The sequence below is a fragment of the Sinohyriopsis cumingii genome, chromosome 3 (assembly GCF_028554795.1).
Source record: "Sinohyriopsis cumingii isolate HCF-2022 chromosome 3, ASM2855479v2, whole genome shotgun sequence".
Lineage (NCBI taxonomy): Eukaryota > Metazoa > Mollusca > Bivalvia > Unionida > Unionidae > Sinohyriopsis > Sinohyriopsis cumingii.
In genome coordinates this window covers 1003022-1019631 of record NC_142963.1, presented here as the reverse complement: position 1 = coordinate 1019631, position 16610 = coordinate 1003022, and the positions used below count along the sequence as shown (strand labels likewise).

The window sequence follows — 16610 nt, the reverse complement described above, 5'->3', positions numbered from 1 at the left end:
GCTTGCACTTCCAGGAATGTAGAATCATGTCAGGTTTGGGGATCAAAATGTAAGAGGTTAGTCTCATATTGGCACAAACATTACATAAATGTACCAAACTTTAATGATGGTTGCTGTTATTGAAAGAAAAGGCTGCAAACTATTGCAGCTGGAATAGACAGGTTAAAAGTCAAGGTCACAGCGCAATGAAAACTGCTTTCTTTCTTATAACTAAATCTCAACATTGTCTCACAACAAAATTCCAGCTGGGTCAAGGAAAGAACCTACTGGGTTAAAAAGGGTAAAAGTCAAGGTTTATGCTTCATTCATATCTGCATTATGCAGTCAACTTTCACCTTTAGAAAGAACTATTAAACAGTGGGCACATGTATCATGTGCTGTTTACATTACTTTTGCTATAGGACCATGAAGTACACAACCTTCTGTACCTCACCACACACACACATACACAGATACTCTTGCTATAGGAGCATGAAGTACACAACCTTCTGTACCTCACCACACACACACATACACAGATACTCTTGCTATAGGAGCACGAAGTACACAACCTTCTGTACCTCACTACACACACACATACACAGATACTCTTGCTATAGGAGCATGAAGTACATAACCCTCTGTACTTCACCACACACAAATACACAGATACTCTTTCTATAGGAGCATAAAGTACACAACCCTCTGTACTTCACCACACTTATGTATTTAGGCTCTAATAAATAGTAACAAAGAAAAATAGAAAACAACAAGCTTTGAAATAGTTAACAAATAATTTATTTCCCTGGAAAAATACTGTAAAAATGAAAAAATAATCAAATGTTCTAATGAAATTTGAGTTTGAGTCCCAACGAAAATCCAAAATGGAAGGTGATGACATATGCTATACCTAGTATAGTGCTGTTGTCTACAGTTCTTTGTTGTTCCACAGACAATAATATTCCTTCCAGTGTTTGAATTCCTAATAAAATTTAAAGAAATGTCATTGTCCAAGAATTCTGTATGAGCACTCAAATATTTCCAGGAAAAAGAATTAATCTTTTAGAATCCAAATAATTTGAATAAAAATTAAAATGTAACTCCAAACTGGTCACAACAAAATGAACATCTTGACATCAAGTGCTTTTAAGCACAAACTGAATAAATTCACTATAAACGTCAGTATTAAACATAACTACTGCACAAAATTTTGAAATAGAGGCTATTTACATCTAAAGTTACATATTCCCAGTATGACCTTGACAAATACCAATCATTTTACTCTAAGAATAAGATAAAAATAGAAAGTTGTTTACTTAACTCACTGGTTTCTGAATCAAGGTCAGGAACTAGGTCATCTTTAGGTTTTTATTTCAAAACATTCAGGTCAAACTAATTTCCAGAAAATGTCAAATTCCAGTAAACAAAATTACATTACTCTAACATGCAATGAAATAAAAATAAAAATAAAACTTACAAACAGGCAACTAAATTAAATCAAATATAAATAAAATAAAATATACATAACACCACACACAAATAGGTAGAAATTCTATCTATAGGAGCATGAAGTACACAACCGTCTGTACCTCACAATATACAAATATACATATACCAGAGCAATCAACTAAAGTTTTGTCATTTAGCATTAATCCATGTTTCTTCTAATCTTCCATTGTCATAATTTAATTTTACTTGTTTGGCAAAAGAGATCAAGAACATACATCTTCAGAAAATGGCATTACATTTGTTCTTCAATTTTTTGTTTCACGTTGTTATAACCACAAAGTACAAGCAAAGTAACAATGTATCCCATAAAAAATAGTAAAAACACAAATGACATAGTCCAAATTTAGTTTAACTATACCTGAGAATTGCATATTTATCATAGTTATAGTTTTAAATTTCTATGTTATTATTTATGAATAATTGCATTTCAAAGTATAACCCTCATAAAAGTTGGCACAGGTATTATATGCCATGATAAGTACTTGAAAGTGACTTATCACTACTACTAAGATTAACACACTTAGAAATTATAGTGTGATGACTTGGGAAATAAACTGTGATCTCCTGTTTATTTAAGAATCTGAACAACTTGCGCTAACCTATGGTCAGTATGTAATATGCATTCAGACATCACATCTACAGCAAACTGAGGCTTAGTCAAGGGAGGTAATGCAGCACATGCAAGTTCCTTGACCAAATTTTGTGGATGACTAAAGAAACCAATAAACTTTAGGGTCTAATGGTCAAAGCTCACTGTCATGTTATATTTAGTAAGAAAATAATGGATTCTGCACAGTGTATTTAGTTCAAGAGTACGTACTTTGACCAAAAGGTCCGTATCACTGAGACAGCGGTCAGTACTCACCAGTCAACCCTGCCCAACTCGTGCCTACAGTTTAATATATGGCATATCATGTGACATTAAGAGTACTTGGTTTCAATTATTTAAATCTAAAATTTGTTTGATTTTACATATTACCTCACAACAACACTATGATGGTTATATCCTGCCAATAGATTTATGTGCCTTGCCAAAGGACACACCATAAAAGTCGTTATGGGAATCAAGCCTACATCCTTCTGATCAAGAATCAAGTGCCTTAACTACTTAGCCATAATGGCTCTACTATTTAAAATTAAAAAAAAAATTACATAAAATTTATTTACCCAATATCTAAAGTAAGTTATGACAACAAGGCAGCTGTTCATGTGAATCTTTAAATCAACAAGTAGTTATCCACCGTTTGTTTGTTTCTGACATTACTGCTACCAGCTATGGTCAAGAAAATCTTTAACTCTAAGAATACACTGTGTTGTTTCACACTATCATTCTTTAACTCTGTGCATACAATGTGTTGTTTCACATTATCAATCTTGTTATTATCTATGAATACAGTGTGTTGTTTCACATTATCAATCTTGTTATTATCTATGAATACAGTGTGTTGTTTCACATTATCGGTCTTGTTATTATCTATGAATACACAGTATTGTTTCACATTATCAATCTTGTTATTATCTATGAATACAGTGTGTTGTTTCACATTATCAATCTTGTTATTATCTATGAATACAGTGTGTTGTTTCACATTATCAATCTTGTTATTATCTATGAATACAGTGTGTTGTTTCACATTATCGGTCTTGTTATTATCTATGAATACAATGTGTTGTTTCACATTATCAATCTTGTTATTATCTATGAATACATATTATTGTTTTACATTATCAATCTTGTTATTATCTTTGAATACTTATTATTGTTTCTCATTATCAATCTTGTTTTTATCTATGAATAAATATTATTGTTTCATATTATCAATCTTGTTATTATCTATGAATACATATTATTGTTTCACATTATCAGTCTTGTTATTATCTATGAATAAATATTATTGTTTCACATTATCAGTCTTGTTATTATCTATGAATAAATATTATTGTTTCACATTATCAATCTTGTTTTTATCTATGAATAAATATTGTTTCACATTATCAATCTTGTTATTATCTATGAATACATATTATTGTTTCACATTATCAATCTTGTTATTATCTATGAATACTTATTATTGTTTCACATTATCAGTCTTGTTATTATCTATGAATAAATATTATTGTTTCACATTATCAATCTTGTTTTTATGAATAAATATTGTTTCACATTATCAATCTTGTTATTATCTATGAATACTTATTATTGTTTCACATTATCAATCTTGTTATTATCTATGAATACATATTATTGTTTCACATTATCGATCTTGTTATTATCTATGAATAAATATTATTGTTTCACATTATCAATCTTGTTATTATCTATGAATAAATATTATTGTTTCACATTATCAATCTTGTCTTATCTATGAATACTTATTATTGTTTCACATTATCAACCTTGTTATTATCTACGAATACTTATTATTGTTTCACATTATCAGCTTCATAATATGAATTCTGTTTTTCAAACCAGTAAATCATTTCCTAGGACTGTAAGTATAAATGCAAGTATGTAGAATTACGTATAACAGATGTGTTTGCAATTTTGAATGATCAAAACCGAAAGGTAATAAAGCTAATGAATGTACATTGAATGCTTTGCTCAAAACTAGAACAAGTGACACTTGTTCTTCAAATTTTAAGAACAAAATCAGTTTTTTTTATTTTTTAAATTGAACAAGGGGTATTACACAAAAAGAAAAAGAAAAAGGATGTCCATTAACGAACTCAGAATACCGGACAGACCTTTGCACGCAATGATCACGCTAGGAATGCGAAATACCAGCTGAAAATGAATAACTGCTCTGAAAATAGATAACCTGCAAGCCAAACATGATTTATCTACCCTGAAACTCATAACCGAGGAAACTAGAATGGTAAGTGAATGGCGGGAATGAAAGTCAAACAAGACATTGTGAGCGAATAACTGCAACTTTATGGGTACAGGAAGAATTTCACGAAGGGTTTACCTCGTAAGTTGGTGAAATAGTTAATATATATGCCATGCTTACATGATTATACGTGCACGTTTACTCAAAATTAGACCATTGACTCGGTCACAATCGGGATTATTTGCTCCTTAACATTATGATGAATGATAAAAAATTAAAGTTGCCTGTACATTGTGTGCTTTTGCAACTGTTTAAGTCTCGAGTGTGGAGATTCTTAATTAGTCGGAACTGTAGGTATGAGGGTTATACTTTTAAGAAGAAAATGTCTTGTCTTCAATTCTTGGAGATTCTTTTTGGACAAGCAAGCGTTAGTTCTTTGAAGCGTGCTTGTTATTTGCTGTCATCTAATGTCCACTTATGAGCTTACACAGTCACCTGTTGAGTTCATTACCTATGTTACTTTCATAGTCTATTAAGAAATATATCTCCTGTATGCAATAGGTTAGAAGTCAAGTCGGACAACTAAGTTATAAATTAAGTCAGACACCTAAGTTACAAGTCAAGTCAGACACCTAAGTTACAAGTCAAGTCAGACACCTAAGTTATAAGTCAAGTCAGACAACTAAGATCCTGATCTACCATAGCATAATGTGCCTGCAGATAAGACTCTGCTGTTGGTTATAATGAATAGTCTTCACAAACTGCAGACCCAGATCTGCCAGCAGTTTGCATTTGAACTTGCCTTACAAGCTGGTATATACAGTACTCATCTTTGTTTGCTGAAGTATGGGGTTCATGCCACATATTCAGCTGCCCAGGTGAAATAAATATCAGATTTACGCACCAATCCCATGACCATAACCAGTGCAAAAATAATTTCAATTCATCAGGTGTGATAGGGTTCTCAATCAATTGGGCACCATTTTCTTGGATTGGCCTGAATATTAATTTGATCTCCTTATCAAAAACTTTCCCTAAACTTTAGGCTTGGTATTCTACATGTAATTTTCAAAATACTGCTTAAAAAATTTGACAGATTCGTATTTTTTTGTTCTTTTAGCCAGCATGTACATTGGAATAATTGAACATCATTTCAAGCTAAAGACCACTCATTTGTATTTTCATTGACACTTTCCCAGCTCCTGCAATCTCAAGACTTGAAAAATCATTGTTGTCATTGCTATTGTCAGTCAGTAGAAGTAGAGGATGGCAATCAGGAGCTTAATGGCTCCCATGTTAGAAAGGTCAGAAGGGTCAAGCCTAAGGGGATTCTAACTTTGGTGCAATCTTGAAAGGTATGTTTTGTAAGATTATAGCATGAGGTGATGGTCTACACTCAAACAGACATGTATAATGTCAAATGAGTCTGTTTTGTAACAATGTTGCATATGTTAGAAGAGAAATTTAAGTTAGGCTTGCTCTCTGAATGAAACGAAGTAGTTTGTTTTTGATAAAGATATGCATATCAAAGTTGTGTATCTTGAATCCTGAACAATGATGAATCATATTGGGAGTTTAAGCATTTTCTTAAGTTTCTTTGCAAAATACATAGCAAAAATGCAACAGAATGCGTGCTGTCAGTCTTGAACATGTTGAATTTGAAAATTACTTTAATCTTAAAAATATTTGTGGAGGTACCTGATGTAAGCTTGTTACAATAAAAGGGAAAATAATATGCTGCAGTTTCACACATACCCCTCAATTTCTTATTGGTGTTTGCAATCACATTGACATCATTTTGTTGTGTAGAAAGATTCCCTTACAATGAGCTATCATATAAGAATCAGACCTCTTAGAATTTAAAAGGTAAAGAATGTCCAAAATTTCCTTTATTTTTCATCTCATCAGGCAATGTTACCATTGTGGTATTTTCACAACTGGAGCTTTATTGATACACTGCCATGCCAGATTAAAGATGCTGGCAGATGTTTCTATAAGCATGTAATCATTTTTCACAGGTAAAATTTTGTCAGCTTATATTTGAAATGAGTAATTTAAATGTTTCAGCCAATTTCCTACCAATTTTGACACACTGTGTGCTGTTGTAATCTTTAAAGCAGATAATTTTGAGACAGCAGTTGATTGGTTTAAATCTAATTGGGGCAATGACTTAGAATTGTTCCAGTTCTTTTGTCCAGTCAGCAGTCTTCCTTTTTATGTGCCTGTATATAGCTGTCTAGAATAAAAATGGATCATTATTGCAAAAGTGGGGGAACCCAAGTGGTCGAGTGGTCTAAAGCGCTCTCCATTACGGATCACTGCCATCTCACCTTTGTCTGAGGCAGTTTGAGTCTCAGATTCAGCCAATGTGGGTATGTGAGAACACTTGTCAGTAGCTTCTCGTGGGTCGGTGGTTTATTCCTGGGTTCGTCCTCCACCATTAATACTGGCCGCCATGTATAGGCTATCATGTGCTGAAAAATGGTGTTAAACCCCACAATAACAGCAACATTATTGCAAAAGTTAGTGGAAATTAAGACAGTATCTTCTTTCTACTGTATTTTAATTTTTTCTTGTGAAAGGAAATTACATAATTGCTGGTGTCTTTTTTGTTTTGGTGTGACTCTGTATAAATAAAACAGTCTTGAAAATACTGGGGATGTGTGGAAAGTGTAACAATCTCTGACCAGGTACAAATCTTAAAATTGTTACATTCTCTGTCTCATAACTTCTGCCATATATAATTCATACAGATGTGTGACAACTCATTGAAAAGGAAAATTGTTAATGATTTCAATGTAAATGGGAATACCAGTAAGAAATCAAGGGCTGTGTTTGCAACTGCATTTTCTCGAGTTCCAAACGTTGTATCTTGTATGTGTCTCTACAGAGCCATGTATTAGACTATCATATTTTCATGGTTTTGACCAATTTTAGTATCAGGTTTGAATCCAGTACCTATGGTTCTATAGCCTTAAGTATAACCAGTGTAGTAAAGAAGTGTACTGTGTTGAGTATAATGAGGACATAGATGAGTAACTTGTACTATCGATATGTGTTCGGGAGTCATTTTTTGAGCCATGACAGTACTGCTGTCATGTACTTGGCTATTTAATACATATGACACTTCTTTCTATTACTGGCATGTGTTGTATACGAATCAAATGAGGTGGCTTTTGCTATTCTAGCATATTTTCTACAGTGTCATGTACAAGTGAATACAACCTGATGGTTGCTAAGATACTCCGGGGCTAAAACCCAGAGTTCACGACAGTCCAAAGATCACCTCTGAATAGTTGCATTTTTATATATCTTGCTGGTAGACGAAACAATTTCCAATTGTAACCATTTAATTATTTTCTTTCTTTAGAGGTCATTTAGTTGGAATATCCTTGAGTCTTCTATTGCTGCAAATATCTTGTTACCATGGAAGTCCCACTTTTGTCAGCTGCTCAAAAGGACACTTCATCAGGAGGTCAAGGTCATAGAATCAAAGACACCAGAGACGGATGACCAGGCAATTCTATATGTTCATGTAATTATCAGACATGATTCTTATTAATACATGTTTCGTCCTCATGCAAATCATTTGTCACTGGAGCATCATTTAGTATAAATTTCTGAATGCTGATTGCTTATTGAATGCATGTGAATAAGTGACTGTTTGTTGTACATGAACTTACATTTGATACCCAGTGTTACATTATACTGCAGTCAAACATACTTACGTAATTTGATTTTATAAGCCTTGAAGTAGATATAAGTTCTGAATAGGTTGTCTGTGCTGAATACACTAGGAGGGTGTATCCAAGCAGCAGTGCATTTTTAAAAAGAATGTTTCCTAATGCTAAAAATACAAGAAACTAATTATTAATTGACTTTTTAATAGCAGCAATAACATACCTGTTGCTATTTTGTAACTTTTACATTTCTGTGTCAATAAACCTCATTTATTTGATGTGAATACATCTTCCCAGAGTGGAGAATTGTCAGAAAGACACAGTTCACTCATGCATCTTTTAATAACTCCATGCTAATAGACATGTGTCGAATCTGAACTTATGTTGCTTGTGCTTCACTGCATTGTGGTCTTCCTTCAACATATTGGTGTTACATGTGTCCTCTCCATATACTATTGGACATGCTGATTACCCCCACTTCCTTTCAGAATTTGGTCCATTAGGGTACATCCCTATTTTTTTTCGTTCCCAAAAATACAATTTGTTATGGGTGAGTTATGTGTGTTAAAGGTCACTAGCCATATATATTGTACAAACGTGTGATATTGTTATAGTCATAAAAAACACATTTGTTATGTATGCACATCATAAAAATGTTTATTTAAACTTAAAAATCAGCTTTTTTAAATGAAAAAATTAGTCAGCAGTCTCCGTAAACAATTATTAGTTTCCACGTGCCAAACCGGATATGACATACATTTATCCCTTCTATTCAACCTATACATTTTAGTGTCCAATTTCCCCACATAAATGTCTGTGTGATATATCCTGTGATAGTGCTTTTGTACAGCAAATATGGTGCACTGTGTTGCATATGGATGTAACCAAAACAGTGATGATGAGACAAAAGGGTTCTTTATTTTTCCAAAAGACCCAGTTTACCAGAAAATAAGTGGATTGAAGCTGTGGGATTGAGTAGGGTGAGGCATGGGAAAGTCCTAAATCCTCCTAAATGCGTAGAAAGCTCTGTGGTGTATATGAGAAGAGGGATAGAAAAAGCCTAAGTAAAATATATCAAATAAAGGATTACAGTACAGTAATGTTAATGCCGATGTAAAATATTAATGTTTAAAATAATCATAATACTTTTTGAACGTGCAGAGTAGTTTGATACAATTCTTTAATTTGTATTATTTAAATTAATATGTACTAAAAGGATTTTAAAAAAGAAATATGAGGTATTACTCTGGGACATTTATCATTTATAGGTGTTCAAATCTGTAGAATTAGTTATATGTATATATATCTATACCTTATTTTCCGTATATATCTGGACATGATAAAATAATTTTTTTCCTATCCCAGAACTTATGGTGAAACTTTTTTCATCAAGGTATGTCCCAAGACTTATGAAACAAAATAATTTTGTGTTGAATTTATGCCCCCCCCCCACGGTACCATAAAATCGGTACCATAAAATAGATAAACAAAACACTTATTTGAAAATAAAATGAAAGAAACTAACCTTGCAGTGTAATCATTTATTCCTTCTATTTTCATTGAGCAAAGTTTATTAAAAAAAATAAAAATATATATCCACAAACTCCATATATGTAGCAGAAGCCAGCTGGCATATGCATCCTTACTGTAGTGTGTATCGCTTACGTCAGATAACAAAATCGCAAAGGAGACTTGCTATTCACACATGATACATTATTTAAGAGTTTAATGTTTTTTCTGAGTTTATCGTGGTATAAACTGTCAGTTGCTGACTCGCACAGGAAATAACGCCCGAAGAGCGAAATGTAAGATTTGTCGGCAACTGACAGTTTATACCATGATAAACTCAGAAAAAAACCGTTAAACTCTTATAATTGAAATTTCAGTCATCGGTTATGATATTTTGTTTGCATCATTAAAATACAGAAATCTTAATTGAACGTAATAATACATGTTTGGGGGTTTCTGTTACGTAGCTATTTATAGCACTTGGGATTGTCCTGCTTGATCATAATAAGGTCATCATAATACCAGTCCTTCAACCAATGGAAGCCAAATTCATTCAATTATTTTTTTAAAAAAATGATTAGAATGTTCTTTTTCTTTAAAGCTTACTTCATGTCTGCCTTCACTGGCAGTGTTTATCTTATGCTGTACACGTGACTCTATTTATAGAAGTGGGTATTCTTAGAAAGGTAGTTCTCCTTACAGTTCATACAGAAATAAACGTAATTCATTTTTGATCACTTTGTAACATTCTGACCAATGGAAATGTTACTTTCCTTAACCACCTACTGGCATTGCAGTTATAAGTAGCTATGATGTCGTAACCTTGATTTGTTGTGATTGAGGCTACGAACTGATCCCATATCATGTAATGGAGCAAAAAATTCACCACTAAAGTCAGAAAAACAAACAGTGTAGAAATCAACTACATAAGTATAATCATGTTGTGAAAGAAGTTTGGCTTATTTTGAATTTATTAAGCCCTTACACGATAAAATAAATTGGCATGGTTGCACTAACCTCACCATGTCTGCCATGACAGATAATGCAAGACTCTTGCCTTGACCCCTTTTCTACGTAAAGCTTTCCAGACCATATTTGGATATTTTACGCTATGTTATTATCATTCATAATGGCTTCTTGGTGGAATTTCAAAGTTGCAGACAAACCGTATATACTTTCAATCCGCAGAATTTCTGACTCAAACCACGCCAAATTTTTACTATGATTTGTTTATGTTTCCAAATAAGGCCTCAATGTCCTTATATGGCACCACAAACAAATGAGGCTGAGAATGGAAGTAACCATTATTTTGAACTAATATGGTGGATGATCTAAACAAAAATATCGGATAAAAAAGGTAAACAAGATTTTACAATTATTTGTACAATCTTTTTTGATACTTATGGTATTAAATAAGAGGACTACTCAATTTATTGGATTATATGCAAGGAATATGTTCAAATTGTTGATATTAGGCTAAAAGAGCACCGGGTATGAATCACACCAGGCTTGCTCCATTGACGTATATGCTCATGTTAGTACCCTGTCCATAAGGTAGGAGTAAGGGTACTAATTTTGGTACTACATTATAAGGTACAAAATGATTATGTATTGTATCAAGGTTGACTATACGACAGTATCTTGCAAATAAAAATCATTATTTGAAAATACATTCACTGTGAGTGCAAATGATAATCTTAATGCTAGCATGGGTTACAAAAGTATTATTAAAGCAAGTTATTGCAATGTGTTCTATTTGCCCTTTAAACATCAATGAACATTTGTATCAATTATGATTACATGGTGCAAACAGATAGAAGCCTGGGTGATGAATAAACACCTGGCAACAAGCAGTAAACTCGTTGCTTAAACTTACTAACAGGATATCAAATATAAAGGTTATTTTATTACAAAGCAGGCAAACCACTGAAACTGACTTTGGATTCTTTTAAGTGTGCTGATTTTTTTAAAAAGTCTGCTGACATAGGGAAGCCAACTTTGGTCCCTTTGGATTCTTTTAAATGTGCCCATTTCTTTTTTTTAATATAAAGTTGGCCTACATAGGGAAGCCAGCATTGATTCCTTTTTACATGTATTAATGGGAATTTTGAAAATGAAATGATGGAACAGTTTTGAGAGTGACACAATCTAGTGCATCATGCATGCATAATGATATAAGGCTGAAGAATAAATTAGGTTTCAGTAGTTTCATATAAATGTTCCCTATCCATAGTGTAATAACCTGCATTTAGGGAGTGAGGAATGCATGCAGTAAACACTATTCATATAAGCCATCCAATTCGGTATAGATTTTTTTTTTAAATTACAAATCTGTGCATTAGCAGTGAATTGCTCAAATGAGTTGACATTACTATTTTCTAGGATCCTGTGTTTTGTTTACTTGTCGATTAATAGTTAGCTGGTATAGTCTACGTGTTTTTGTGATAGTGAAAATAGGGAGTATCATGACGGCAGCTGGCATCCTTGATAATTCGATTAATGGTTATTTCTAGTTAATAGCTTAAGACTGTACACTACATACTCAATGTGTTTATAGTCCCTGGGGTTTCATTTGTATACGTCATCGCATTTAAGTTTGTTTTTCCTCTTCTTTGTTTCTTTGGTACATATAACTGTTGACTACCCTTTCATGCGGTCTACCTCGGTAATATTGTAAGAGTGCATAACACGGTTTCTGAACCATTGCTATAGCGACAGACTAACACGGTATGTGCCGCAAAATACAAAACTGAATTTTTTTCTTTTTCTATTTTTACTTATGGCAATTCATTTGCAATGTAGCAATGTGTAAAATATCCCGCTGGTAATTTCCATAAATAATCACTGTGAAAATTTACTAAATATACACATTCAATACTAGCGCATGATGGTTTGAACATTCCAACAAGGATTGTGGGCGTTGTGGGTTTTGTGGGTTTTGTCAGGAGTATATAAGGCTTTGTGGGCTGCTTGAGGGGGTTCAGTCAGCTAGCAGCCATCAAACTAGGTACATCACAGTTATTAAATCAAGAGTTCGAGTTTACTCCATTCTCCCCCTCCTTAGTCAGCTGATAAGCAGCATACTCATCCCTGGTGTGATACTCAAGATAGTATTATCAGGACCTAGCTTGGCCATTACAAAGTCTGGTGGTTCAGCGGTGGGATCTGCCATTGTGGAAGACAGATCCTGAGATTCAAACCCAGGTCCAAGAGAAGTTGCAAGTACCTCAGGAGGAGGTTCCGCTGGAGATATCTTGCTGATACAGAGCTCCAAACAAGTGAGTCTGGGTATACTGCACCTTAATTTGAGCTGTTGTATCTGTCATGGGCAAACGGAAGAATCAAAAAGCTCAGGGGATGAGTCAACTGACTGTCGAGTGGGACCAGATCCAAGGCAAAGGGTCCTCATGTGAAGTAGAAATGGATGCTGGATGCAGATTTCCAGTGGAATCAGTAGTTGAAGATCACAGTGAATTTGGTGAGGATGTCATCTCTGAAAAAGACGACAGGACACATATGAGAAATGAAGATTTAAACGATAATAGGGCAACTGATATTGATTATAATGCAGGGCCAAGCAGGTTATGTGAAGTTACTGAGAGAAGGTCAAGAAGATTAAATGCATCTGTCCAGGTGTTGCCAGCCACCAGAGAGTGGCAGAGGAATCTACATGGTGTTGAGGAAGGCAATGTTATTGGAGAAAATGCTGAAATGGCCAAGGAAAATTCTACAGATCTGACTGGAAGCGTTGTTTCTGCAGTAAGTACTGCAATGCAAGGGTTTATGAAAGAGGTATCTGGGACAATGCAGAGTATAGAGAATGTATTACAAGGGTTGGTGGCTATGGCCCAGTCACCATCCTGTTGAAATACTCCAGTTGGGGAGTCTCGAGATTCAGTTATTGAGACAAGCAGAAGTAATAGAAAAGTGCATTCGACAAGGACACGAATGTCACTGGATAGTGACGGTAATGCTGATGATATTATGAGTTCATCAGATGGGAGTGATGTTGAAGTTGAAGGGTATAGTTCGGGCATTTCCAGATCTAGTCTGAATATGGGACAGGCCACAAGTTTCAGAACTGCAAGGAGTCATAGTGTGCGTCTTCCTGCATTTACTGGGAAAGAATCATGGAATGTATGGATTAACAGGTTTACAGCAATAGCTGATAGGCAACACTGGACCGATGAGCAGAAACTGGACGAGTTATTACCACGCCTGCATGGACAGGCTGGGGACTTTGTATTCAGTCAGCTTCCTAGAAAGACCTTTGGAAATTTCAGAGCACTAGTGAATGAGCTGAACAATCGCTATCGTATTGTGGAGACGACAAAGACTTATGCTGGGCAATTCAGCAGAAGGAAGCAAAAACCAGGAGAGCTTGCAGAGGAGTATGCTGCAGAGTTAAAGCGGCTGTATGACAAGGCACATCCTAACAGAGACACAAGAACCAGAAGAGAAGATTTACTTAGAAGATTTTTAGATGGTCTGTATGATGACAGAGCTCGTTTCCAGGTGAATATGTCAAGGAACCAAATGACAGTGATGAAGCAGTGTACCATGTAGTAAATTTTATGCAAACCAAGACATGTCCCAATGTCCATGAATCTGCGCAAGATAGAACATTTAAAAGATGACCAGAAGGACTACACCGCAGGGAGTTGAGTCAGATTTAGATGATGATTGTGAATTAATTGAGGAAGGTGAGTACGGAACAGGTGAGCATGTATACCGGGTACCAGTAAAGAATGATGGTGTGAAGAAAACACAGAATACAGTAAAGGGTGGACCTGCCACTCTAAAGACAAGAAAAGAAGACACGATAGAAAGTGAGGAATCTAGCGGGAATAAATCCCAAGACAGAGAAATTCTACAACAGATAGTTGATAAAGAAAATTGAAGATGGGTTGAAGAGAATACAGCAAAACAATATGTCCACATTGCTACGCAAGGGAGGCAGGCAACAAATGCAAACTTATCACAGGAGAACTGAGGGGAATGGTCACGATCTAACCTGTTTTAGTTGTGGGGAGCAGGGACATTTTTCAAGAGACTGCCCATTTAAGCATACAAAACTCTATGCTGATGGACCGAGGTCAAACATGCAAACTGGAGAACCCACTCTTCAAGAGAAATCAGTCACCAATCCGACTGCTTTCAACTCTGATGCTTTAAACAAGATAGGGCTGGCTCCACGGGCCTAAGTGCAGCCCCATATGACAAGGGCCCACATATGGAAGATAATGATCAAATAAATCCAGAATTTATCAGACGACGCATCCCAAAGTATGATGGAATTTACATTAAGGGTTAAATAGAAGGGGTGAAATTGATGTTTACTGCAGATACGGGTGCAACAAAGACCATTATTGCTGACAGAGTTTATAATCAAATACCTGAGGAGAAACGTCCACCGTTAAAGAAGTCTGTAACTTTGGCTGGAGCAGGTGGGACACTGTTAAAAGAATTGGGAAAAGCCACATTTCATCTAGAATTGGGACCACTGAAACTGGACAGGGAGGAGCAGCAGGGGGGGCGAATCGGACATTTTGTCCAATCGTCATTTGGCTTAATTAATACTTTCTGCACTCAGCGGATCCGGTGTCGTCAGCGCCCGGTAAAAAAAAAACGACATCGTCGTCGGGCGGGTCGTCCAATCGTCATTTGGTCTAATTAATACTTTCTGCACTCAGCGATCCCAGCGTCGTCAGCGTCCAGTAAAAAAGCGCGACGACCGCGTCGATGTCATTGCCCCCCCTGCTGCTAAGGGGCTATTTACAATGAAAATTATTTACAACTAACCGAATATTTGGTCAAGTCCGATACGATATTGTGTCCGAGGATCATGTAAATTTATCGTTACAAATCCATGTGGGGTCGACTGAGCATGACTAAAAAAGTTTCGAAAACCATTAAAGTCCATGTCACCGCCGCACCATGTCTGCCAAATATTTCGTAGCGTGTGTGTATCAACGCCGTTGAATACAGCAAGAATATTACAGTTGTCTCTGATTACTTTTGGAATCTGAGTGTATCGTTGAGTGACATATATCACGTCGGTGTTTTTATGCCTGCCTCTGGAAAATATCCTAGCTGGGTTTTTTTGATTGTCTAACATAACATCATCGTACACGACTAGATTGTTAACGTCGCCATCAATATCATCAATAACTGGTGCATCATTGATATCTGTAATAAACTCAATAACATTTTTTTCAGCGATCGCTGATGCATTCTCGTTAAAATCTTTCAACACCTCGTAGCATCGTTGATCATCCACGCTAGGGGCGATTAAATACAACTTATCCCACTTCATCCATCTCATTATTAAATTGAGTAACAATTGCGTCTTGCCGGATCCAGATGGTCCGATGATAATCATCCGGATCGAGTTTGGTAACGCTGCAACATGCTTAACTGGTTCTCTTGTTTTAGTCGCCGAAAAATCAATTATATTCATATCTCTATACATAAATTATGGATTTATATTGTGTGAAGTGTAGAGTGCGTACTGGCACAAATGATATGACAACCGTTACGAGAAATAACAGATCGGCACTTACTGGTAAGTGTGCACGATGCGGTACAAAGAAATTTAGATTTATTTCTATTAGACCCGGGGATGTTTTAAAAAAAAGCGAGGAGGTGATATTGCAGCCAAGTTATCAAAACTCCCCGGAACACCGTGGGCAAAGTATCCAGGAGAAAAGCACCTCCCAGGATATAGCTACTGTGGCCCCGGAACACGATTAGATATCAGACTCGATGATCAAAATCAGCCGAGACCCGGTGAGTATCCAATAAACGCTATCGATAAGGCGTGTCATGCTCATGATGTTGCTTACTACAAAAGTAGCGATCTGCAACAGCGTCATATCGCGGATGTAAAATTAATTCACGCGTTAAATGCTATTCCTGATAAATCATTCAAAGAAAAATTGGCTTCATGGTTGGTAAAATCGGCTATGAAAGGTAAATTAATGATTGGAAGCGGAGCTTCTCGCGCTGGTAATTGAAAACGCTAGCGTTTATAATAACAACATGGAATCCATCTATTATTCTCCGAGAGGATACTGGAAGGGGAAGGCCGCAATTGGTAAAC

General features: G+C 35.4%; 2 protein-coding genes across 6 annotated transcripts in view; both read left to right on the top strand.

The window, feature by feature from the left end:
- Positions 1–4358: 4358 nt before the first annotated feature.
- LOC149802322 (radical S-adenosyl methionine domain-containing protein 1, mitochondrial-like) overlaps positions 4359–16610 on the top strand; it is a 149205-nt gene continuing 136953 nt past the window's right edge. For 4 of the 5 annotated variants that reach the window (XM_089951537.1, XM_089951536.1, XM_089951535.1 and 1 more), the window contains exons 1-2: positions 4359–4460; positions 7690–7854. In XM_089951537.1, coding sequence (XP_089807663.1) covers positions 4425–4460; positions 7690–7854 — 201 coding nt within the window. In that variant the 5' untranslated portion in view covers positions 4359–4424. The remainder of the gene's footprint in view (positions 4461–7689; positions 7855–16610) is intronic. The other variant, XM_089951538.1, reaches the window with a different exon arrangement.
- Positions 13457–14074, top strand: LOC149802326 (uncharacterized). Its single transcript, XM_089954183.1, has one exon. It carries the CDS (start codon positions 13457–13459, stop codon positions 14072–14074), a length of 618 nt encoding a protein of 205 aa, XP_089810309.1.

Bases quoted from the DNA above. Each gene is read 5' to 3' on its own strand.
- LOC149802326 (XM_089954183.1), top strand. From the start codon at position 13,457: ATGTCACTGGATAGTGACGGTAATGCTGATGATATTATGAGTTCATCA.